This window comes from Mastigoproctus giganteus, chromosome 8 (assembly GCF_048544385.1).
Source record: "Mastigoproctus giganteus isolate SK-2022 chromosome 8, ASM4854438v1, whole genome shotgun sequence".
In the NCBI taxonomy this organism is placed as follows: Eukaryota; Metazoa; Arthropoda; class Arachnida; order Uropygi; family Thelyphonidae; genus Mastigoproctus; species Mastigoproctus giganteus.
Genome location: NC_143582.1, coordinates 163,057,555 through 163,085,092, shown reverse-complemented (window position 1 = coordinate 163,085,092; position 27,538 = coordinate 163,057,555). Strand labels below are relative to the sequence as shown.

The following is a 27,538-nucleotide window of genomic DNA, read 5'->3' as shown; positions in this document are numbered from 1 at the left end:
TTCAATTATTATTAAAGAAAAACCATTAGCCAATATGAAGATGTGAAGAAAGTTCACCTTGAAAAAGATGTAGAACCATTTAATGCTAGTAAGGGCTGGTTCGATAGATTTAAAAAGCGCTATAACCTACACAACATAGCAATCCAGGAAGAAGCAACAAATGCAGATCAAGAAGGAGACAAAACTTTCAAAAAAGAATTTAAGATTATTGAAGAGGGGTGTTATACTGCTCGAGTTTTTAACATAGACGAAACAGGGCTTTTTTGGAAATGAATGCCTAAAAGAAGCTTCATATCGAAAGAAGAAAAAAATATGCCAGGCTTCAAAGCAGCGAAGGATCGGTTTGACTTTATTGTTAGGTGGTAATGCTGCAGGGGATTTTAAATTAAAACCCCTTTTACTTTACCCTTCAGAGAACCCAAGGGCTCTTAAAGGTTTCACAAAATCAAACCTACCTGTAATTTGGAAGGCTAATAAAAAAGCTGGGATAACCAGGCCTCTTTTCGTTGAATACAAAGCAATTCTGATCATGGACAATGCATCAGGACATCCAAGTAAAGACAGTTTAGAAGACTTGAACAATCATATAAAAATTTTTTACATGCCTCCAAACATGACATTTCTGATCCAACCAATGGACCGTGGTGTTATTGCCACATTTCAAGCTTACTACTTAAGGAACACCCTTTTCCAAGCTATTAAAGCTATCAACACTGGTGAAAACATACTGAGCCTAAAGGAGTTTGGAAATCCTACATTAAAACTGCCATCTACAACATTTTGAATGCCTGGAATGAAGTGGTTTAGAAAACCATGAATGGAGTATGGAGGAAGGTTTGGAAGGATTACGTAAAGGATTCTCAAGAACCTAATGATTCTGTTGAGAATGTTAAAGCGCAAATTGTTGAGCTCAGAAAAGAAGCAGGATTGGATGAAATTGATGATGACGATGTACAAGAGATGATTGACAATGATGGATGGCCTCGCTAATGAAAAACAAGAGAATGCAATTAAGGGAGAAGATGATCAAGATCCTACAAATGAAGAACCGATAAAGTTGTTGACTGAAAAGGGACTTAGTGAAGCTTTCAAACACTTTGAAAAAATGTGTGATTATTTCTGGGTGATGTTCCAAGTTAATAAGAAATTTAAAGAAAGAAATGAATTCCTGCATGATTTTGTACAATGAGAGGAAGAGGGCCAGAGTACAACCCAAACTCTACACATTTTTCAGTCCAAAGATACGAAAATTCGACAGCCCAGTGCCATCAGATTAATAAATTCATGATTTTAGGTTTCGTTCTAAGTTTAATTTTGTTATGTAATATTGTTACTTACCTAAATAACATAATCTACATTACATATGTAATGTAGAATATTTTATATGTGCAAATTTTTGAATATTAAATATTTTGACCGACATTTATGCATCTTTTCATTACCGTTTATTATTGATCAGGAAATATCCTATGGCATAGACCACAACTCATAAATACATATGTTACCTTATAGGAATACGGCACTTGCTTAGCACTGATTCAGATAACACTCTGTTTTTCCTGAATGAATTATCAGCATTTAAGCGGGGATCACCTGTAATTGCCAGCTGATGACAAGACTGCTTGTTTGTATGGGAAAGTTTTGGCTATACAATGAACTTATTCCATAAGTCATAGGTTCTCAAACTGTGTATCATGAGTCCCCCCCCCCCACACACACACACACCTGTCCAGAGATCGGCATTTTTCTCCATTGGGCATGGCATTCAAGCTTGAGAGTTTTGAGTATACTAAGCCTATGAATCTGTTTTTCATCTGTTAGCATTAGTATTGGCAAATGATGCAAGAAAGCAGCTTATACAGTATTGGGCAAAAAAAAAAAACACTTCCCATTTCACCTGTCTATTCTTTCCAATAGTTTGTCCAGTTCTACCTTGAACTTATTTAAGCCATCAACTTCCACGGCAACAGATGATAGTTTGTTCCAGCAATCAACTATCCGCAGGCTAAAGGCAAACTTCTATACATCTATTCTGCAACACTCCTTCAATTTGAATTTATGTCCCCTTGTGTGCATAGTTTGAGCAACAGAAATAATCCCATCAGCATTGAACTTGCTTAATCCATTCAAATCCTTAAACACCTCAATCAGATCACCTCACAGGTGCCTAGTCTTCAGATGCTACAATCTACAGAACTGAAGCTCCATTTGTGGTAAGAGCACCCCTATGTTTCCCTCGCCAATCTCAATGCCCTTCTCTGTACTCATTCCAGCAGCTCTGCATACTTCCTAAGATGAGGCCTCCAGCCCTGTATGTAGTACTCAGCATGTTGCTGACCATTTCCTTATGCAATGGGATAATCACATACTTATCCCTGATAGCAGAATTCCTGTATATCATTGCGAAAACCCCGTGAACTGCCCTGGTAGCTAGACTGCACTAATCAGAACTGCATATCTGACTACACAATTATCTCCAACACTTCATTTTCCACCACCATGAGCGTTCTACCACACAGTTGATATGTTACACTGGAATTAATGCTACCCATATGCGGTACTTTGCATTTGTCAATGTTAAACTTAAATTGCCATATTTTGCAGCACATCTGCCCGACTTTTCTAGATCCTGTTGGAGTAGCATACTGTCATTAACCACTCTGACAACCTTTGTATCATTTGCAAACTTGGGTATCAAGCCTGAGATGCCTTCATCAATATCATTAATAAATATAGAAAACAAGTGGGCCCAACACTGAACCCCGGGCAACTCCACTAATAACATTAGTCCCCAAAGGGCAGTCTATTGATTACCACTTTGTCTTCTCCCATTTAGCCATTCCTTTATCCATAGCAGCAACTTGCCCTTAATACTGCACTACTCCAATTTGTACTGTTAACTTATTCCTCTTTTATGTGGTTAGTCTTTTATGTGCAACAGTATCAAAAGCTTTCCTGAAATCCAAGTATATGATATCAGAATTATTTTTTTGCACCAGTTCCTTTGTGACTGTATCATGGTATCCAATCGAATTGATCGACAATATATCCCCTTAATAAATGCATGCTGCATCTGAATAACTGCATCTGTAATAACTGTAGTAATGCAGGACCATCAGCAGGATCATCTATTGTCTAGATGATCCTGCATTACTTCTTTAACTAGTAACTCCATTATTTTCTGGAAGAGAAGTTAAACTAACAGGTATGTGATTACTAGTGTCACCCTTTGATCCCTCTTTGTGAATTGGGGTACATTCGAACATCTCCTGTCTGTGAGGGACCTCTTCTGAATCCAAGGATACACTCATAATTATTGCTAAGTGTTTGATTACTTCCTTTGCTGTCTCTGATATAGTTGGATAGATCGTATCCATGCCAGATGCTTTTCTTATGCTTAACTTCAACGATGTCTCTTTCACTTTTCTGTCAGTTAATTACAAAATTATTTAGCTCCCTGTTAGAGTTTGATAAACTTCTGGCATCGACTTCCCTAGGGAATTCCTCATGTGTGAATATAGATGAAAAATATTCATACAGTTTGTCACCAACCTGAACAGGATCATCAACAGTTGAACCATCGATATCAAGTTGACCAATTTGATTCACCCCATCCTTCTATCATTTATGTAAGTAAAGAAGTCGTTGTTTTTTCTTTGCATCCTTTGCCAAAGATTTCTCATCTGCCTTCCCTTGCCTAACATTTGTGACTTTACTACAGACTAGTTCATATCTACTATAGGCTTCTGTGTCACTTGATAATTTATATGCATCCCAAGCATTTTTCTTCTGTTCCACGAGTCTCGTTAATTCATCTGCCATCCATTCAGGCTTAAATGTTGAACAATATTTCTTAGTTGGTGTTTGTTTTAATTGCTGTCTCCAGGATTTCCGCTATATGTCATTTTTTATTTGGTATGAAAACCTAGTATCTTCTATGAATAATTTCTTGAATTATTCATAGAAGATATCAACAACAAATTCTAAATGCCATTTAGAATTTGTTGTTGATAACATTATCAGTTGGTCCCACTGTATAGAATTTAAAAACTGTCTGAGACCATTGTAGTTACCCTTGTGAAAGAAAAAACCTCTCCCTTTACCCCTGATGGTAGTTATATCTTTAAGTAAATCCCACATCAATACACTATGATCACTGCCACCTAGTGGTTCTTTTATCTGCAGATTCTTAATGCATGAATAAGCACTGCTAATAATCTAATCAAGAGTAGTACTCCCTCTTGTTGCCTTTCGAACATGCTGCTGCTGCTGTATAAAACCAATAAATCCACCAAAGTCTTGCTAGTGTGCGAATTACCAACCCAAATGTTCCAGCCAATATCTTGAAAGTTAAAATCCCCAACTATAAGTTATTCTGATTTACTGGCCCAGGCTGTTTATCCATACAGTTTTTTTATTATTATTATTAGCTATATGGTGCAAGGAAGCCTGAGGCTTATGCTGCACCAACCAAAAAAAAAAAAAAAATTCCCGAGAGAGAGAGAGAGAGAGAGAGAGAGAGAGAGAGAGAGAGAGAGAGAGAGAGAGAGAGAGAGAGAGAGAGAGAGAGAGAGAGAGAGAGAGAGAGAGGTAGGAGGAGGAGGAAATCACCAAGAAAAAGAAGAATGATTTTATCCAGTTCAGGACCCTGGGTGTGCCAAGCCCATACTCACCAAATGTGAGCCCCTGGGGTTAATTTTATTCATTTTACTCTTCAGTCATTAGGCCTATAGCACATTCCTCATTTTTGCTTTCCCAGTGCTTGTCACACCAAACTGACTCAACGTTACACTGGCCATCCATGTCAACTGGATACCTCACCTTAGATTTTGTTCTTCTTAACTAAGTGCATAACCTTCCCATCCTATCTTTCCTGTACATGTTGTACTCCCCATATTTAAATTCTGCATCCCTTAAATCTGAGTCGCACCACATCTGATATCCCAAAAATGTCTACATGTCTTGATTAGCACTAAATTCATCAAATTAATTTGCTGTGCTCCTAACATTGGTATATATGCACCTGTTCTTACTCTTAGTTACCCTAACAGCCTATTTATTTACTTGTTCCATGATGACTACCAGTAGTCCTTGAAATCCCTGTCGCCTTCCTTTCCATGCTGCTGCTCATTCCAATAGTAGCAGTGCAAGAATCATTTTCATGTCTGTCTGTGCCTGTTTGTTCATCTGTTAGTCTGTGCATCTCTCCCCCCTCCCCACAAGCTAGCAGTTTTCTGACTCAACTAGCATTGCCTCAATAGCATCAGCTAATACTTTTGCACACTTTCTGTTTAAGTGTATCTCATCTCTGTAGAAGCAAGTCTTCCCTGTTTATAAGCACAGACCACACTGAGAAAAAATTCTATCCCAAGAGCACATTGCAGTCTCTACAAAGCCGAATTGATTTACATGGCTGTCATCTTATACTCCCCAATCGGGTCTGAGTAGAATTCCAGACACTTTCAAAATTAACCCTAACTCAACTTTTTTCAACATTGCCCTGTACTTGTTGAGTACTTCTCCTACACTTAATGTCATTAGTGCCATGTACAACAATATCACATTTTGTGCCCTTAAAAGACATCTGCTCTACAATGTTATCAGTTTTCGTGTTTCTTAGCAGAGGAAAAAAGGGTTCCGAGAATTGCCAATAGTGTTGTATTCTTTAAATTAGGGCTTCCCAAACTATCTGTGGTGAAGGAACAGTTTCTTTCATTTCCAAACCATCACAGACTGGTAGCAAACAGTTTGCAGACTGGCACCGGTCCTCATATGACGATCTGGTCTGCTTAGTGATGAGTTTAAACTGTGTCCCTTCCCTTGTGACTAGTACATAGGTTGCAGTCACTGTTCTTTTGCAGTGTGTGAGAAAGGCTTAGGTTCATATCATCTTCCTCTCGGCAGCACAGTGGATGAAAAACACCATCCTTTCCACACTAGGTGGAAAATGTCAAGTTTCAGTGCTTCCCAAAAGGAATTTTTGACTCCTCCTTCTCCCCTCCCCACAACATGGCTGAGTTACGGTTTCGGGTGATAGTTGAATGGTTCTTTTCTTCCTGAAGCTCTTGTGTTTTTTGTTTTTTTTTTGTCTGGAAAACAGGCCAATTGCCCGGGGAATATACTGACTCATAGCCTTGTCTGTTTTGGTGCTTAACACACACACCACACCCACCAAATCCTCTTGAAAGTGAAGAAATTTTTTTTGCTTCATTCACTCCATGGCCAAGTTATTTATTTTCTAGGAAGACTGTACAGTTGTTTTTGTTTTTTGTTTTTTTCCATCCAACAAAACCAGCAGTCCAACCTTACAAGTACACACTCAGTTTCCAGACACAATACTCTGGTGCACCATTGTCATAGTTGTCACTGCACAAAAACTAAAAATAAAAAAAAAACTGTAGGTAGTGCAGAGACACCTTACAAGATTGTACTTCCAGTGTGTTAAAACAAATAAATGATTTTTATTCTATAAGCCCTTTACAGCCAGAAGGAGGAAAGAGTTGATTAGTATTAATATTTATACTGGCAAAATGATGGAAAGACGTGGGATAATTTCATTCTTGAGATCTATATAAGCATCAGCCAAAACAAAATTAATATTCATAGTGACAAATGACATAAACAAGCAAATTTGTACAACATTTGCCAAAAAAAGAAAAGCACACTTCCCACATCACCTCCCAACCCTTCTAATAATTTGTCTGGTTCTTAAATTTATTCAAGGTACCCACTTCCTAAACACCAGATGGAAATTTGTTCCAACAGTCAGCTGTCTGAAAAAAATTTTTTGCACATCTGCCATACAGCCATCTTTCTTTAAATTAAATTTATATCCCTTATGTGTGTGTTGTCCAAATAAGAGGAAGGCTACCATCATTTAGCATGCCCAATCCATTCAAAGCATCAATCAGATCTCTTCACAAGTCCTTAGTTTCTGAATGTTGCAATTTGCAGAACTAGACTCCTTTAGTAGGGGTAACCTTTTGTTCCCCTGACTAATCTTGTCCTCTGCACCTGTTCTAGCAGATCCACATCCTTCCTAAAATGAGGCTTCCAGAACTGTATACAGTACTCAAGTTGTGGCCTAACAAATGCCTCATTATCCCTACTGGAAAAATTCTTGAATATCACTGACAAAACCCCATGAGATTCTCCTAGCAGTGCACTGTTAAGAGAACTTCATGTGTTCATTCTGACTACAAAATTGCCCTCAGCTCTTTCTTTTTTGCTCTCTACTGTCGTGAGTGTGGTACCAGATAGTTGGTATGCTATTTTGGGATTGCTACTACCCATAGGCAGTTGTATCTTCAATTTGTAAATGTTAAGCCTCAATTGTTACTTTCCAGCCCATCTGTGTAATTTTTCTGGTATTCCTTGATTCATTCCTGTCTTTAATGAAATTTCCAACCTTTGTATCATCTGCAGACTTAGACATTAAGCCTGATATACCTTCATCAGTTTCATTAATAAATATGAAAACAATGGTGGTTTAACATTTGAACTGTAGGACAGAGTTTTCCAAACTTTTTTTTAGTCACGGAACACTTACGAAACACAAGTTTAGCGAGATTCAAAGAACTGTTGGTAATATTTTATTACATATAGTGCATCTGGAGCATCTTTATTTCCAACACATGTAAAGCTGAAATTCAAATAACTGTCATTATACTTTCGTTTTGGTCTTTAATTAGTTGGTTCCTGTTTTTTCACTTCTATTTCTGGGGAACAAAATGCTGCTATTGTTCATCCTCACTTTGAAGTGTGACAATATTGTGTTCGTTTTCATCGAACAAGTTGCACTACTAGAAGTACTTTGCTTCTCATTTTAAATTTCCTTTTTTCAACCACAAATCTATGATCACATATTTTAGTAATAATATTTTGAAATACTAATAATTATCAAAAAAATTTTACCCGAGGAAGTGAGTTTAGTTACGATATTGGTTCGCTTCCTCCTCTCCTTCAACCCGTGTACTCCAGGCTAAATCGCATACGAATGGCATATTAGATCACTATATTGCCACTTTTTCGTAGGTGTCATTACCTCTATGCATACTTCCCTATGCAAAGCCTGCCAAAATAGTGTTCCGCGGTCTATTTGATTATTAGTCTCTGCCAGTATATTAACCGAAAAAAATGATGTTAAATATTATAATGATACAAAAGTGGTGTAGGCTATAAATATGCAAAATTTATTTATTTTATTATTTTTTTTTAATTATTAATTACGATTTTTCATAGAACACTTGTTCACATCTCACAGAAGACTAGATTTCTGCGGAACACAGTTTGAGAAACACTGCTGTACTGGATTCCATTAATAACATTAGTTCAAAAAAGAGCAGTGCTCATCGATAACTGCTCTGTCTTCTCCCATTCAACCATACCATTATCTATAGAAGTAACTTGTCCCTAATGCCACACTGCTCCAATTTGTATATCGTCTTTTGTATGGAACAGTTTCAAAAGATTTTTTTAAATAGAAATATCTGATGTCAAGATTATTTTGCATAATCCAGTTCCTTTATTATTGCACCATAGTATCCAATCAGATTAGTCAGATGAGATTGCCCCTTAACAGATCTGTTCTCTGATTGCCATATAACTACATGCCTGTCAAGGTCCTGCTTTGTATCCCTAACCAGTTATTCTGATTTTTCTGAAACAAGTCAAGACTGTCTCTCTTCACCCTTTGATCCTCCTTTGTGAATTAGAGATATATTTGCACTTCTCCAGTCCGTAGAACTTGTCCTGAATTCAAGAATGCTCTCATAATTATATCTGAATTTTGCTTCCTTGGTAGTAAACCTTTAGATATAGCCAGTGCTGTAGTCGTAAAATTAGCAGATTTGTATGCTCTTTGTTAAACACAGTCTCTCAGAAAATGCATTGTTCATGGGTAATGTAATGTAATGTTGAGTCAGTTTGGTGTGATATAATCACAGAGAAAGCAAAACATGAGTAGGAGTGTGCCGTATGCCTAATAATTGAGTAGCGCAATGAATAACCATATGGATAAGTAGAGTGGACCAGTAAATCAGAATTTCTTATAATTGGAGATTTTAACTTTCCAGATATTGGCTGGAACACGTAGGTTGGTCACTTGCACACTAGCAAGACTTGTGGATTTATTGGATGACTGTTTTCTAGAGCAGAATGTTAGAGATGCAACAAGAGGGAGTAATACTCTTAATCTGATTATCAGCAGTGATTATTCATGCATTAAGAATCTGCAGATAAAAGAACCACTAGGTGTCAGTGATCATAGTGTATTGATGTGGGATTTACTTAAAGATGTAACTACCATCAAAGGTAAAGGGAGGGGTTTTTGCTTTTGTAAAAGTGACTACTGTAGTCTCAGACAATTTTTAAATTCTATACAGTAGGACCAACTGATGATGATGTTGCACCAGCATATTCCAAATGGGAAACATTCAAGCAATTAATCATAGAAGCTACTAGGATTTTTGTACTAAGAAATACCATTCAAGGTTTAGGCCTAAACGAATGTTAGTGAACTAATGAGACTAGTGGTAGAGAAGAAAAATACATGGGACGCATATAAATTATCGGGTGACTCAGAAGCCTATGGTAGATGTAAACTAGTCTGTAATCAAGTCACAAAGGAAGTGAGGTAAGTGAAGACAGATTATGAGAAATCTTTGGCAAAGGATGCAAAAAACAAAAAAAAAAAAACAGCAGAAACTTGTTTATTTATTTAAACACTAGAAGGAAGAGGATGAATCAAATTAGTCCACTAGATAATCGATGGTTTGACTGTTGATGATCCTGTTCAGGTTGCTGACAAAATGGAGTATTTTGCATCTACATTCACACATGAGGAATTCTTTAGGAAAGTGGATGACAGAAGTTCATCCAACTCTAAAGAGAGCTAAATGATTTTGTAATAACTGAGAGGGAAGTGGGAGAGAAATTGTTGAAGTTAAACATAAGAAAGGCACCTGGAGTGGAAAGGATCTATCCAATTATATTAAGGGAGGCAGCAAATGAAGTAAGCAAACCCTTAGCCATAATTACGAGAACATCTTTGGATTCAGGGGAGTTCCCTGCAGACTGTAGATGTGTGAATGTATCCCCAATTCACAAAGGTGGATCAAAGAGCAACACAAGTAATCACATACCTGTTAGTTTAACTTCTGTTCCGGGGGAAAAAAAATAAGTCAATGCAAGACCATCTAGACAAGGCTGCAATTATACTTCAGACACTTCATGAGTTTGTTAAGGGGAAGTCTTGTCTGACCAGTTTGATTGGACACTACAATGTTAGTTACAAAGGAACTGGATGCAAAAAATAATTTTGAAATCATACACAGCTGACTCTTGATTTACTGGGACAATTTAAGATTCCAAAGTAAAAATAAATATCCAACAGAAATTATAAAATTCAAGTAATAAATAGAATAGGTATAAACAGATGTTTTGCAAGTCGTAAATAAGCAACAAGAAGCGATGTTATAAGTTGTGATTGGGAGATGAATGTACCATTTATCCCGCTATCTTCACACTCACCACTCAAAAAAACAATAGAAAGTGAAATGAACATTTAGTTTGTTTCAGTGCATCATGTGGATTGTTGTGTTCCATCACATGGCAAAAAGAAATTTTGTTTTATGTCAGAAGTGACAATTTTTTTTAAAGTAAATATATATTTTTTTTGTTTACAATATTGAACAAAAATTTAATAATTGAACAAACACTTTAAATTGTTCCAAAGTTAGAAAACGGCATGGTAAGTTTTTTGTTTATTTTATTTCAGCATATTTTTTAGGTACTTTGCCGAACATTTTACGATATTTGTGGATTATCCAGGATTTTATTTTTACTGTCTATCCTGGAAAATCGAGAAACTACTGTACTTGGATTTTAGGAAAGCTTTTGATACTATTGCACATGGAAGACTACTGTACAAATCAGAGTGGTGTGGCATTAAGGGCAAGTTGCTGCTCTGGATAAAGGGATGGTAGATTGGAAGAAGACAGAGTGGTATGGTAGTCAACGGACACTGCTCTTCATGGAGTAATGTTATTAGTGGAGTCCCTCTGGATTTGGTGTTAGGTCCATTGTTGTTTTTTATATTTATCAGTGATATTGATGAAAGTTATATCAGACTTGCTGTGCAAGGTTGCAGATGATACGAAGGTTGGCAGGGTTAAGGGCAATGATGATGGTATGCTACTGCAACAGGATATAGAAAAGTTAGGCAGATGGGCTGAGAAATGGCATTTGAATTTTAATATTTATAACTAGAAAGTGCTGCATACGAATAACCTCAGAGTAACATGCCAACAGTGTAGTACTACGTGGAGGGTATTGAAAAATGAAAAAGACCTGGGAGTAATTGTGATATTTAACTAGGATCCTGTCAGCTGTACTGACAGGCTCCCAGCACAGCCCATGGGGTTTTGTCAATGATATATGGGAATTTTGCTAGCAGGGATAAGGTGCTTATCCCATTGTATAAGGCAATGGTCAAGCCACATCTTGAGTATTGCATACAGGTCTGGAGGCCTAATTTTAGGACGGATGTAAAGCTACTGGAAAGTGTACAGAGAAGGGCAACAAGATTGGTGAGTGGAACAGAGGAGTGCTCTTACCAAAAAGGCTTCAGTTCTGCAAATTGTAGTGTCTGTAAACTAGACACCTATGAGGTGATCTGTTTGAGGTATTGAATGTATTAAGCAAGCTCATTGCTGATTCTTCCTCTTGCTCAGACTGCACGAGGGGTCCTCAAATTCAAATTGAGGAAGGGCGGTTGCAAAATAGATGTGTGGAAGTTTTCCTTTAGCCAGCAGGTGGTTGTTTGCTGGAACAAAGTTCCATCTGTTGTTGTGGAAGTTGATAGTTTAAATAAATTCAAAGAGCTAGACAAACTATTGGAGGGAATGGATAGGTGAAATGGGAATTTATTTATTTATTTATTTTTTTTTTTGGCAACAAAAAAAAATTAACTGAAGCTATTAGTTTTTTTTTTTTTTTTTTTGCATCATTTGCCACTACTAGTGCTAATTTTTTTTTTACTACTCTCATCTCCATTAATAAAAAAATTCATGTATGAATGGAGATGATTTGTCATTAATCTCAGCAGGATCATCAACAATTATACTATTTATATCTAGTGGGCCATTGATTCATTTCTTTCCTTTTGGTCTTTACATAATTAAAGAAGGCTTTGCTACTTTTCTTTGCCAGACACTACTTGTAATTGTCTGTTTGCCTAACTGTCTTTGTGACCTGATTGCAGGCTAGTTTATACCTGCTGTAAGTTTTTGTATCCCCTGATAACACTAAATATTGAAAAATATTCAGTTTTCTCAGAAAACAGTGTTTCTGAATAATTTTCTAATGCTGATTTCAAAAACTACTTCCATTTGGTTCCATCACATTAGGTTTCTTCAAAAATCAAGAAAGAAAATTTGATTTTTTTATTAATTTTGGCAAAGTTGTGCACTGATTATAACAAAATGCTACTTTTACCAGAATTTTTTATTTACATGTTGAAAACACTATTAAAAAGGGCAGTGCGGTAAATAGTCCGCTAAACACTCCTCTCATTTTAAAAATTGATCTATGATGGGTCAAAATTTTGTTTCTTTAATTTTTCTTGCAAATCCTGCATTACAGTCCCTCTTCAGCATTCAGCAATAGTCAGCTATCATGTTGACATTTCACCTTCCCTGGTACCTCATCTCTGTGTCCTTAGTGTCTTGGTGAAACCTCTCACCCTGTTCTTCACTAACACTTTCTAGATATTTTGGGAAGTAGTCTGTGGTAGTGTAAAAAATGTACCTTGACACTCATATTGCAGCCTAGCTGCTTGAAGTTTGCCAACACTTTTTCAAATATATTCTTATAGTCTGGATCCTTGTTGTTCCGAAAGAAATTCTCAACAATGTACCTGAAGCTAATCCATGCCTGTTTTTCTCTTTTATTCAGGGCTGCACAAAGGTACTTGGGGGTCCAGTGCAAAAGGGGTTAAGGAGCTTTGTTTATTAATATTGAGACTTTGATGACCTAGATCGGGGACCCTGGTGTGGTGTGGTGCATCCAATGCACCCCCTATTTGCATGGCCCTGCTTTTATTCATACTTCCCTCAAAATATCCATCCCTCATCATTTTGCAAATTTGAGGTCCAACAAAAATACCTTGTTTTAACTTCTGTTGAGTGGCTGATGAAAATTTAGTACAAATGTAGTTGAAGCAGGGACCTTCGTGAGGTAAAGCTTTCACTAACTTTAATCAAACCCAGTTTGGTGTGCAGGGGTAGAAGAACAGTTTTGGGATCTACCAGTGGTTTATGAATTATGTTCTTTGATGCAAGCAACAAACTGCCCTCTTTGGCCAGACTTTGACATTCCAATGCTTACACCTTGCCAACAGCCCCACTCACACAAAAAGAATGGCATTTTTGTGTAGCTTGATTGCTGTCCAGGTAACATGCCTATCACTTCAGCACAGACCAATGAACAATGTTCTTTATACTTAATGTATGTCGACAGTTTCAAGTTCTCATATATTTTTGTTTCAGCTGCACAGAGTGAGCTACTGGAATTGACCTATTTCCATTGTGGAACAACACACTTCAAGACTTCTTTTTAATGAGCAAATAAAGTCTCCACTCTGTAGTGGAGACTTTATTTGCCTCAGAAAAATATAGACTGGTTCTCACACTCCGTGTCTGTACCATGAGAAAAACGTCCCGTGTGCCAGAAGGTTTTTTTTACTAAGTCTAGAACCAAGGAGTTCTGCAGATTCCTTTGGTAAATTTAAACTTTTGCCCGATCATTGAGTTCATGTTGTGAAAACAGTGGAGAGTTGGACTCAATGTCTCTAGGCATGTAGATTTCAGTTTCTTTGTCAGTTTTTCTTGATCTTTTTCTCACAAACAACCCTTCTAAGTACACAGTCAAAGTGAGTGGTCCTTTAGGCACCTCAGATCACAACTTGGTGATTGTCTCTTCTCCAATGGAGCCTTTATCTCACAGATATTCCCAACCTAGTGTCATTTGGCATTACAAGAATGCAAAATGGGATGACCTGCGAGATTTCTTTTCTTCTTTTCCTTGGTCAGATTACTGTTTCAAAACTTCTGATGTCAACATTTGCTCAGATCATGTCAGTGAAATTATTCTTGTAGGAATGGAATCCTTTATTCCACACTCCACTTTAAAATCTCTGCCTTTATCTAAACCTTGGTTTTCCAATAAATGTGTTAAGGCTGTTCAAGAGAAAAATGTTGCATATTGTAATTGGGCTGTTTCCATTCTTCAGTTTCATTTTCTGCCTACATCAAAGCTTGCAACAATTGTAAAGCAGTTATTAATCAGTCCAGACTAGATTTTGAACAGGCTAAGAGTAGAAAACTCTCCTCTTGCCCTAATGGTAGCCGAGCATTCAGATCTCTTGCCAAAGCTATTGGCTGCCACTTTTGCCCATCTCTGCTCCCACCTCTTTCAAAACCAGATGGTTCTGTTGTCACTTCAGCCAAGGATAAAGCTGACCTGCTAGCATCCCATTTTTCTTCCAACTCTTGTATTAATGATCTTGGTAAAACACCTCCAACCATTCCCAACACACTCCATTTAATGCCTCCTGTGGTCTTCCTTAAAAAGGATGTCAGAAGGATCTTGATGCTAAGAAAGCTCCAGGTCTTGGTGGTATTTCTTCACTTGTTCTCAAAACCTGTGCTCCTGAACTTACTCCTATTCTTTGCCACTTTTTTTTTTTTTTTCATTTTCTTATTCCAAAGGTGTTTTTCCTTCTGCTTGGAAATTTTCTCATATCCAACCAGTTCCTACAAAGGGTGACAAATCCCTCCCATCCAATTATCGTCCCATTGCAACTACTTCTACTCTTTCTAAAGTAATAGAGAAATCAATTAACCGCCAACTCTTAAACTACCTAGAAACTTTCCGTCTGATCAACGATCACCACATTATAATTATAATTACAGATTATAATTACATTATAATTTTTTAATTTGGAAGGATGAACTCTAAAGGAATAAAAAGAAAGGTTTTGACATTAAAAGAAAAACAATGTCATAAAAATGGTGGAATCAAATCCCTTTTGCAAATGAGTCGAGGTGGAAAAAAAACTTAATATGGCAGTTTCTACAGTAAATGGAATTATGTCACGAAAAGAAGTGTTGAACTCAAATGCCCTTAATGTTTTATGTAAAGTTAAAAGGAGATGAACTGAAAGATGTGGAGAAGGCATTAGTGGTTTGGTTCAAGCAGATATCTGCTGCAAATGTTCCAGTTAATGGCAATTTGTTGGCAATCAAACAACAACATTTTTATTTTATCGTTACAAAAAAGTATTCTTCCCACTCAATGAAAATAATAAATTGTTGATAGGCTTGGAGTGGATTTCATTCCTTCCAATGGGTGGATTGATTGATTTAAGAAGAAATATGGTTTAGTTTACAAAGTAATTTGCGGAGAATCTTCTAGTGTGAATGTTACAAGTTGATTATTGGAGAAAAAGGAAGCTACATGTTTTGATCAAACAAAAAAGAAAGTGTGATATTTTTAATGTTGACAAATTAGGACTCTTTTATAATCTACTTACTAATAAGACTTATGCATTCAAACGACAGAATTTCCATGGTGGTAAACTGAGTAAGGAGATAATTACAGTGCTACTGTGGGCTAATATGGATGGCTCAGAGAAACTACCATTGCTTGTGATAGGAAAACCCAAGAAACCATGCTATTTCAAGAATGTAAAAACACTTCCATATAAATACAGGAACAATAAAACAGCATGGATAACCTGTGCTCTTTTTGATGAGTATTTAAGAGCTCTAGATTCAAAGATGGCAGGAGAGAATAGAAAAACTTTTGTCGAAAACTGGCTCATCCGAAAAAGCAACGATCACTTAAACAATGCCCATGTGGAGTTCTTCCTTGGGTTTCCACATCATTTGATCAGGGAGTGATCAAAGTTTTGAAGATGCATTTTCATAAGTACCTTGTACATAAATTGCTTACCCTTGTAAAAACTGAAAAGCTCAATTTCTTTGCTAGATGAAATGCATTATTTATAAACATGGAATGCACTGAGCCCTACTGTTATAATTACAGTAATTCCTTTAAAAAGTCCAGGTTCTATAATGATATAGAAGTAAATGTTGATAGTGTTGAACAAGAAGGGATTCTTTTTGAACGGGATTTCCTACAGAGTAGCTTGGGATTTACGGTAAATTTTTATGATTATGTTGATGTAGACCAGGGGTGGCCAACTTAATTTGTGATGCAATCTACTTTCATTCTTCAAAATGTGCTGCGATCTACCATCTCAAGAATTTCATTGCACATGGTTAAAAAAGTTAATCAGCACATATTGAAAAATGTTGTTTATAAATTTTAAAATTAAATACAATTCAGAATTCTTACTTTAAATTCATACCTATTTGAAATTTTAATTTATGCGAAGTTTGTGTTCATGTCATCTGCCAAGCTTTCAAAATCGGGAATATACTCTGATAAGACCAACCGTAAAGAATCTTCTGTATGCAAGTCCGTAAAAGTAGAGCGATTGTTTGTTTGTTTCAAATAGGAAAATGCCGATTCACATAGATATGTGGAACCAAAACAGGAATTTAAAAGTTTACTGCATTTTTGACATTTGATACTTTTCTTGGCAAACATTTTTCCAAAAGTCTTTTTCTGATGATCTGGCTTTTAGGAAGATATTGTTTTGCAATGTAATAATTTCATTTTCAAGGTTTTTTTTTTTTTTTTGGTTTTTTTTTTCTCCATGTGAAAAATTTCTGTGTTTTTTTTTTTTTTTTTTCCTTCTGCAATTTGTTTCGTATCTAAGTCGACATTAAATGGATAGATAAGAAATATATTGAACAATGTTTCTTCAATTGTTTTAAAATCACTGAATCTGGTTTCAAAATCGTCCACAACTTCCTCAATTTCAGAAACATATTTCTCACTATTAAATTCAAACAGGATATTTTTGCAAATGATCTTACATATTTGCAAAATGATTGAATTTTTTCCCTTTGAGATCCTTAGTCATTGCCAAAAATTAATATTTATATGCAGAAATACTACGAATCATGTCACCCACATTTGTATTTTTTCTTGTAATTCCAAATTCAGATCACTTAATTTACTGGTAAAATCAGCCAAAAAAGCCAAATCACACAACGTTTTACTTATAAAACCACTCCGTATCTTGTAGCTGCTGATAATCATCTCCCCATTGATCAACAATATTTTTTTAATTTCATTCAACAAATTTTGAAATCTCTGTTGAAACTTCGACTCATCCACCTCACATCTGAGTGTAATATCAGATCTGGTTCATTTTCATCAAGTTGCATTTTGAAAAGTCTACTTTGAAGAGATTGTCCTCTGATGGAATTCACGATTTTAAAGCTATGTCCATAACACTTTTAGTATTTAATTTTTAGCTGGTTAACACTTGTTGGTGGATGATACTGTGGTAACTCAAATCTGGGAATTCATCATCCTTTTGGCACAATGCGATGAATCTGGTAAGATGCCCTGTCATTTCTTTAGCTCCATCTGGACCTCTAGTTCTTTCTTTTAACTGCAGTTCTTCTCTAGTGGCAGAATCATCGAAACCCATACGAACAAAAACAAGCAATTGGGCTGTATCACTGACATCTGTAGATTCATCCAATTGTAAAGAAAATGACACACAATTGTTCTCTCACATTTTTACTCTTTTTTTTTTCGATGCGTCACATCACAGTATTTCAAGATAATTGCAGATCTTGAAGGGCACTTTTAATTCCATTTTTGTTCTTAAAATTTTCAAAAAGAGAATCTGTTATTTCTAAAAATGTCTTTGATGAATTGACCATCAGAAAATGGTTTGCACCTTTTTGCAAGAAGATGACTCACTTTGAAGTACCTTTTTTAAAATTTCCTTTTTTGGGTATAGCCATGGAAGCATTGCAAATCAAACAACAACATTTTTATTTTATCGTTACAAAAAAGTATTCTTCCCACTCAATGAAAATAATACATTTTACTCTTTTTTTTTTTTTTGTAGTATTTATTTTAAATCTAATCAAATTAATGTATAAGTACTGTCCAGTTATTAATATTAAGTAAGCTAAATATAGCCAGGTGGGCAGGAGCAACAGTGCGTAGCACGTGCTTCTTGATTAGACTGGGGTTCGAGCCCGTGACCACCAAATACGGAGGATGCAGAAAGGTCAGGGAATGACCACTGCATATCCCCGGAGCAATATGGCCTTAGTTGCTAATGCTCCTAAAAACCAAAAATGATAATAATTCAACACCTACACACACTCTCCACAACGTAACTGCGTGGATTTTCACTAGGCAAGCTTAGCGGCTGCGAGGCAACAAGAGTAGTCGTGTCGTTCAACGGGTCTTAATAAGCACATGGAGTGGGGCGCATAATAATAATATTTAGATTTTGACTAATCTATTTATTATTATTATTATTAGCCGTATGGTGCAAGGAAGCAGAGGCTTATGTTGCACCAGCCAAAAAAAAAAAAAAAAAAAAATTCCAAATTACCATGAGAGAGAGAGAGAGAGAGAGTGAGTCAGAAGTAGAAGAGAATCACCAAGAAAGAGAAGAATGATGATATCCAGCTCAGATCCTGGGTGTGCCAAGCCCATACTCACCAGATGTGAGCCCTGGTGATCTTTTTTATATATATTTAAAATTCATTGTGATCGACCGAAATTAAAACCGCGATCGACTTGTTTGCCACCCCTGATGTAGACAATGGTGTTATCGCACATGAATTGCAAAGTATTGAAGATATTTGCAGTGAAGATCAAAACATGACTGATAGTGAGTCTGAACATGAAGATGAGCCTACTGTACCAACATTCCGCGATGTAATGATTGGCTTCTCTTCACTGCAGGAATTCATTCATAGTGTGCTCGATGTTCCTGAGTCGTGTTGAAATGTGTTAGGGAAATTGATCTCCCCAAAATATTTGAAGGAGTCTTCTCTGGATAGCTACTTGAGAAAATTGCAAACATTTTTTAGTGTTTTTTTTTTTAAGTACTATTTGTAATTACTGTAATTGATTTTTATCATTCTCATTACCTTTCTTCTCATTGCATCCTTGTTATAATTTTGAACCCTTATTAAATCATGACTATTAAATATTGTTTTGCATTAAATGACAATTTTTATTCTTGATAGTTTCTGCAATTCATATGATCATTTCCATGTATGTGTATCTTCATTTTTATTTGTGTAGTTAATATTTCATACCCTTAGGTAATTTTCCCTTGTAAGAAGTTCTAAACCTCCTGTCCCTTGGAAAACTTCTTATCCAGGTTCTACTGTATATGTATGTTTATATAAATTGAGACAATTTGGTTGACTGTTTTTTTTTTATTTCATGCTTTATATCTGTGTTTAAAAAAATAGACTTTTTTATATAGTGTAATTGTTATCAGATGAAAAGAGGATAGTATTATAGAATGCAGTGTTACAGTGAGGAAAAAATTATGGTATATGAAATTGGTAATTTTTTTGTTTTATTAGTATAAGGTTGGTCACTTATTCTAGTTCTGTGCACTTTATAATATTTTGTATCAATATATATGTTTAAATTCGATCTTAAGGTTATGAAGGGTAATCTACAATCTCCTATTCGAAACCTTTGATGCCAGATATGTTTGGAATTTGAAATTTTTCAGGTTTCAGAATGGTAATACGGTAAATTTACTGTATATTACTGTACCACCCTAGTGGGGTCTGTGGCAGCACCCTATAAGAAAACATTAATATATTTGCAGCGAACATTAAGAACATTCATACTGATTGGAATAAATGAAGACTGTAAATAGTAATTACAGTTTTTGTGCAGCAATAATATGATAAAATTAAATAGTGGGAGAAATATAGACCATAAATATTATAGTACAGTTTATTTGTAAGGAAAACATTCAATAAAACTTTAAACATATACAAACTATACTAAATACCTGTACATATACATGTAATAAAGGTACATTACATCTGTCTTGAAGAACTTGGAAAAGAGGATTTATCCATGTTGACAATATTGTCATCAGCTTGGAGTTGATGACAACATTTGAAGATGGGCCAGGAACAGGGTTCACAAGTGATGAAGCAGCACTACGACAGATGACCTTTTTAAAGACTTGTAGTGTCATCTGTCTCATTAACATTGGTTTCCATCTAAACAGTCTCTTTAATTGAGTAAACTGCCATAATCTCTTGCTCACTAATAAATGCACTTCGAGGGCATCAACCTACTCATCACACATTTTCACCATATCTATGGAGATTTGTTCACAGTGTTGTCATCATCATTACTATCCTCATGCTTATCTTGATTTAGTGCCATTTCAGCAATTCCCCTGTCACTCAATAAATACACAACAGGTGCATCATTGTCAATGTAAAATTCCCTGGTCACAAGGCTGCATTAAAGATGTCACATTGGTGGGAAAGTAAATGCTGAAAGCATTGATTTTTCACAAGTAGTTCAGCATGGGGATGTACAGTGCAGTTTTTCAGGTGCAAGAAAATTTTAAAATTTTCTTCTAATCCAGCTTGCCTGCAATGAGCTCATACCACTAGTATAAAGTGGTTATTGAACTAGTCAGAAAATATTTCTCTGGTTACTTATGCTTTCTTGTTGTGCATAAAAACACAAATTGTGTACACCTTTCAACCATCTAAGTTATTATTTTTTTTCTAATCACTGCCAGCTTTAACTTTTCTTCACTAGTTCAGAGATGTTCCATCAGCATTTTAAATTTGTTCAGGAACATGGTTTTCATTGGATATTATTTTGGAAAATTCATCAAAGAAATTTTCAGATATTTTATGACATAACACTTTTTTGGCCAACCTTCTGAATATTCACACTCCCCTTTAAATGTTCAGTTATTCAATGTATATTCTAGCTTGTTTCATACCAACAAACCAGTTTGTGGCATTAACATTCACCTCTTCATTGTCAAATCCATTCTTTCAGTTCACAGTAAAGATCTTCATTTTTTGCTGCATGTATTGTTTTCTTGTTTTTCATTAGTTTATGGCCATCACTGCAAAACTTCAACTTGTCTTTCTGTTTCATTAATATATATGGTGGTACTTCCCACATCATATTCTTCAGTAAGATGCCACACAAGAATACACCAAGATCAAACTTCTGCAATAACTTCACTTTCTCTGCTTTTGATAATGAGAAATGTTTCATTTTCTTCTCACTGTTACCTATAGGGGTATGTGCAGTCCTTTTTGACACTTTCATGATGGAATTAAACTCAATTGTAAAATTAAAATCAAACGTAAAAAAAATTAGAGCAGCAGATGCTGTTATGTTGTTGTTGTTATTTGGTTTTTAGGAGCATTAGCAACTAAGGCCATATTGCTCCGGGAATATGCGGTGGTCATTTCCTGACCTTTCCACATCCTCCGTATTTGGTGGTGACGGGCTCGAACCCCGGTCTAATCAAGAAGCGTGTGCTACGCACTTCTGCTCCTTCCCACCTGGCTACGGAGGCGCCCCCAGCAGATGCAAGTGTGACTAGTAGCAGCACTGAGACAGCTGACATTGTTATGCTTACATACACTTGTCTAATGTATTATGCATGCAATAGCATAAGGCAGTATAAGCACATGGACAGGAAACAAACATTTTCAGATTTTATTAATTTGATTTGTGATCTTTGGTAAGATACTGTTAACATGTAGTAGTAGGAATAGTGGCATGTGATGCAAGAAAGCAAGTGTATGAGCTTATGCAGCATCAGCCAAAAAAAAAAATAAAAAAATAAAAAATAATTCACACAACCATTCCTTCTAAATGTTTGTCCAGTTCCTCCTTGAATTTGTTTAAGCTATCAACTTCCATAACGACAGATGGAAGTTTGTTCCACCAGTTAACCACCCACTGGCTAAAGGCAAATTTCCACACATCTATTCTACATCTGTCTTTCCTCAATTTGAATTTATGCCCCCTTAGGTTTGTAATCTGAACAACTGAAAGAATCCCATCAGAATTCAGCGTGCTGAACCCATTCAAGACCTTATACACCTCAATTAGATCACCTCGCAGGTGCCTAGTCTCCAGCCACAATTTGCAGAACTTAAGCCTTTCTTGGTAAGAGGATCCCTTCATTCCCCTCACCAATCTTGTTGCCCTTCTCTGTACACGCTCAAGCAAATCTACATCCTTCCTAAAATGAGGCCTCCAGACCTGTACTCAAGGTGTGGCCTTACCATTGCCTTATACAGAGGGACAATCACCTCCTTTTCCCTTAACACACACAATGTATATTTCATTGTGTGTGTGTTAATGTTATTCAAGAATTTAAAATTTCCTGTTTATATTGAAAATCTTTATTTGTTATTGTCTAATGTGGAAAACAAAAGTTTTATAATTAATAAAATATTTTTAACACAAATTTTTGAAGAGTCAGAAATGTACAATTTCATAAAATCGGTATTTATAAATATTTGAAAAATTTTCCAATTAAATGCTCATAATGTGGCAACATAGACAACGTAAAATGCAACTATGTATATAGCAGGGGTGAGCAACCTTTATAAATGATGGGCCAAATTAAATGGAGAGATTCGATACTTTTTATTTTTATAAGTGAATCTATATCTGGATCAATATTTGTTGTAGGAATGTGCAGAGTATTTTCTAAATTTTCTCAGAAATTCCATTAATTCGAAAATATATATAATAAATTACAGGCCACTTATTATATATATTTCGAAAAAGACTGCAGGCTGGATTACTCACTTTTGCGGTCCAGAGTTGGCCCACAGGCCAGAGGTTGCCCATCCCTGGTATATAGTATTGTCTGGATAATTGTATTAGGTGGTAGATGACTCTCATCAACCAGTGCAATACCACTGGTTGATGAGAGTTTGCTTATTTGGAGGCTTGAGGTGGTGGAACCCATGTTTGGTCTCCAGAGCTAAGTTCTGGTCAACCCTTCCCCATATCTTCCTTACATTTCGAGGATACAGCTCTAAAACTGTGTTCGCAGACCAGCCGCTAGTCAGTACACCAGACTGAACCAATAGGTTCAGTCCAGTGACTCCAGTCACTATCTGCCAGATAATGACTGGAGGGAGTCCGAGTAGTGTGTATGCGAGGGGCATTGTCGAGGCCACGTTATGTCAAGGATCATAACGTCAAGGATAATAGAGTAAGCTTATCTGCAAAAAGATCTAAACCTCCCAAACACTTCCTAATTCATTTCACAAATATACGTGGTCTGAATTCTAATCTCAACAATGTCCATTTCACTTGCAGTCTGCCAAACCCCATGTACTTTTTCTGACAGAATCTCAGTTATCGGTCGATTCAACTACTGCTCATCTCAATTGCCCAAATTATTCGCTGTATGATTCCTTTTGCCTCAAAGGTGGTACTTGTGTATATGTCCATTCTGATATTCCCTGTCAGAGACTTAGTAATTTGGAATCTCCTCTTTTTCATCTTCTCTGGCTTAAAATCTCTCTCTACCTCATTGTGTCAAATTCATCTGTTGTTGCTACCGTTCTCCAAACTCCACTAATCACTTGGAGATCTTTGACTTCCTCTCTTTGCAACTTGACTTTCTCCAGTCCAACTTTCCTAACAGTGAGGTAATTTTCCTTGGTGATTTTAATGTTCACAACTCCAGCTCACTGGCTTCTATTTTCTAGTCACACCGACCCAGCTGGTCGAGATGCTGAGGGTTTTGCAATCACTAATGACCTTGCACGGTTTGTTCATTTACCTCCAAGAATACCGGACAATCCTAACCATACACCTAACACACTTGATCTTTTTCTCACAAACAACCCTTCTAAGTACATGGTCAAAGTGAGAGGTCCTTTAGGCACCTCAGATCACAACTTGGTGATTGTCTCTTCTCCAATGGAGCCTTTATATCATGGCTATTCCCAACCTCGTATTGTTTGGCATTACAAGAATGCAAAATGGGATGACCTGCGAGATTTCTTTTCTTCTATTCCTTGGTTGGATTACTGTTTCAAAACTTCTGATGTCAACGTTTGCTCAGATTGTGTCAGTGTAATTATTCTTGCAGGAATGGAATCCTTTTTCCCACACTCTACTTTAAAATCTCATCCTTTATCTAAACCTTGGTTTTCCAGTAAATGTGCTAAGGCTGTTCAAGAGAATGTTGCGTATCGTAATTGGCTTGTTTCTAATTCATTTTCGTTTTCTGCCTACACCAAAGCTCGCAACAATTGTAAAGCAGTTATTAATCAGTCGAAACTAGAGTTTAAACAGGCTAAGAGTAGAAAACCTGCTTCTTGCGCTAATGGTAGTCGAGCATTCTGGTCTCTTGCCAAAGCTATTGGTCACAACTTTTGTCCATCTCTGCTCCCACCTCTGTCCAAATCAGATGGTTCTGTTGTCACTTCAGCCAAGAATAAAGCTGACCTGCTAGCATCCCATTTTTCTTCCAACTCATGTATTAATGATCTTGCTAAAACACCTCCAACCATTCCCAATATGCTCTATTCAATGCCTCCTGTGGTCTTCTGTCAAAAGGATGTCAGAAGGATTTTGACAAATCTCGATGCTAAGAAAGCTCCAGGTCCTGATGGTAATTCTCCACTTGTTCTCAAAACCTGTGCTCCTGAACTTACTCCTGTTCTTTGCCGCCTTTTTTCACTTTCTTATTCCAATGGTGTTTTTCCTTCTGCTTGGAAATTTTCTCATATCCAGCCAGTTCCTAAAAAGGGTGACAAATCCCTCCCATCCAATTATTGTCCCATTGCAATTACTTCTACTGTTTCTAAAGTAATCGAGAAATCAATTAACCGCCAAATCTTAAACCACCTAGAAACCTTCTGTCTGATCAACGGACTAATTCAATGGAAACGTTCGGTGAAACACAAGCAGTTGCTCTGGACATCTCAAAGGTTTTCGATCATGTCTGGCATAAAGGTCTTCCAAACAAGCTTCCATCTTATGGTTTGTCAACTGTTTTTTGTAATTGGTTATCCAGTTTTCTCTCTGATCGCTCACTGAGGGTGATGGTAGATGGCTCTCTGTCTTCTAACTTCTCCACTAATGCCGGTGATCCACTAGGTTCAGTTCTTTCCCCCACTCACTCTTTTCCTCTTGTATATTAATGACCTTCCATTGACTAGAAATCCTATCCCTAGTTTTGCCGATGATAGCACATTGCATTCCACTTTCCATTTTGAGAAACCTTGCCCTGCTCAATCAGCTTCAATTTCTCGAAAATCTGCTACCAATTCCTTAAATGCCGATCTCCCTGTAATTCTCCAGTGGGGTAAAGACAACTTAGTTGATTTTTAAATCCATCTAAAACTCAGTCTTGTCTTATATCTCGCAAAAAGAATTCTTTTGCTCCTATGCTTATCTTTGGTGACACTCAGATTTCTAGGCAAAATGATATATCTCTTTTGGGGATTATCCTGACTTCTAATCTCTCTTGGCACAAGCACATTACAAATATTGCTTCCTCTGCATCTAAAAAAAACTTGGTTTTCTCTTTCGCTCTCGCTGTTACTTTTCTTCCAAACAGCTGTTCGCTCTGTACAAATCGCAAATCTACCCTATCATGGAATATCTTTCCCACATCTGAGGTGGTGCCCCCAAAACCTCTCTCAGGCTTCTTGATTCCGTTCAGAAGAGGGCAGTTAAGTTAATTAATGAATCATCTCTAGCAGAGTCTCTCCACTTGCTGTCTCATAGATGTACTGTTTCTGCTGCATGCCTCTTCTACAGATACTTCCATGGGCACTGTTCTTCTGAATTGGCTTCTATAATTCCTGCTCTCTCTTTCAAAACAGTCCGAACACATGCCACCACCAGCCAACATCCATTTACTGTCCAACTTCAAACTCACAGAACCAACTTTTCATCTTCCTTGTTTATTCATTCAACTGCCGTTTTCTGGAACAACCTTCCTTCATACGTATTTCCTGAAAATTACAGTCTACAGATGTTCAAGTTTAATGTCAACAAATATCTTCTTTCGTCTTCTCAACTTCCAACCCAAGCACTGTACTAAGTACTATAGGTTCTAATACCTCTCGTGTTTTGGGGTTTACATAAAGAAAATAACTCTGGCCCATCTATAATATAATACAAGTATCTTGCCTATGCAGCCAATGCTCCATGAAAAAACTTGGTTTTCAAAGATTTTCGGATAAGGGATTGTGAACCTGTACTGGTAGTATTATGCAAAAATTCATGACTGTTTGATTTTTTTCCTTTTTTTTTTAATTAAAAATCTTATTTTGTGAACAGGTGGAATTAGCTCTCTGGGATACGGCTGGCCAGGAAGATTATGACCGTCTTCGTCCTTTGTCATATCCTGATACAGATGTGATTCTGATGTGTTTCAGTATTGATAGTCCCGACAGCCTTGAAAATATTCTTGAAAAGTGGAATCCAGAAGTAAAACACTTTTGTCCAAATGTTCCAATTGTGCTTGTTGGAAACAAAAAAGATTTGAGAAATGATCCTACTACTATCAAGGAGCTGGCCAAAATGAAGCAAGAGCCAGTGAAAACTGAAGAAGGTCGTGCAATGGCAGAAAAAATTAATGCCTTTGGTTATTTAGAATGTTCTGCAAAAACCAAAGAAGGTGTTCGTGAAGTGTTTGAAATGGCTACAAAAGCAGCACTCCAAGTTAAGAAAAAGAAGAAAAAGAGGTGCCTTGTAATGTAACTGCCAGTTTAATTATCTTCATATATTTGCAGCTTATGTAGCTGCCTTCAGTCTTTGGATATGAGAATTAGTAAAAAAAAAAATTACATCTTTTGAACTGTCATTTGGTATGCTTTTGAAGGTTTCAAAAATATTAAATGGGGAAATTTTATTTTTTAGTAAATGTTTTCTAAAATTTTAGCTACATAAGTTTGGCGTACTTATTTAATTTTTTTTAGATTCCTTATGAATTTTGTGGTGAATTATTATTTAGATCTATTATCTGCCATTTATACTGAACTGCATTTAATATTTGTCTGCATAATGTTTTTTCCTCTAGTGCAACTTCAGGACATTGCCTAAATCAGAGTTTTCACTGAAATTATGATTTTCATTGATTGCAAAAAAAGGGTTATATTAAAAAATTGTTTGATAATTTGTGTCAAAATTTAATTTTTAGGGAAGTTATCAAAAATTAGTGTATGCCAAATGCTTGTCTACAGCAAACCTCTTAACACACACACACACACACACACACACACACACACAAGTAAAGCATATCTGTAGATAAGCATCAATTTTGTTGGAAGCTCCCATTCATATATATATACATACAATTATTTTATAAAACTAAGGTGTTTTTTTTTGTTTTTGTTTTTTTTTTGGTGGGGGTATACCATTTTTCAGTCTTAGTAGTTTTGTTGTTTAACTATGTAAAAATAAGTGTTTTTTTGTAGCAAATGTTTGCAAATTAAAAAATGAACCTTATTTTGGAATACTATCATGAAAGTTTAACTTTTAAAATGTTTGGAGACTTAACACTTCTACTGATTATTTA

General features: G+C 36.2%; 1 protein-coding gene across 2 annotated transcripts in view; it reads left to right on the top strand.

Moving 5' to 3' along the window:
• Positions 1 to 27,323, top strand: part of LOC150081974 (ras-like GTP-binding protein Rho1) — a 35,123-nt gene extending 7,800 nt beyond the window's left edge. For both annotated transcript variants that reach the window (XM_090379873.1, XM_090379872.1), the window contains one exon: positions 26,299 to 27,323. In XM_090379873.1, coding sequence (XP_090235999.1) covers positions 26,299 to 26,721 — 423 coding nt within the window. In that variant the 3' untranslated portion in view covers positions 26,722 to 27,323. The remainder of the gene's footprint in view (positions 1 to 26,298) is intronic.
• Positions 27,324 to 27,538: the final 215 nt, after the last annotated feature.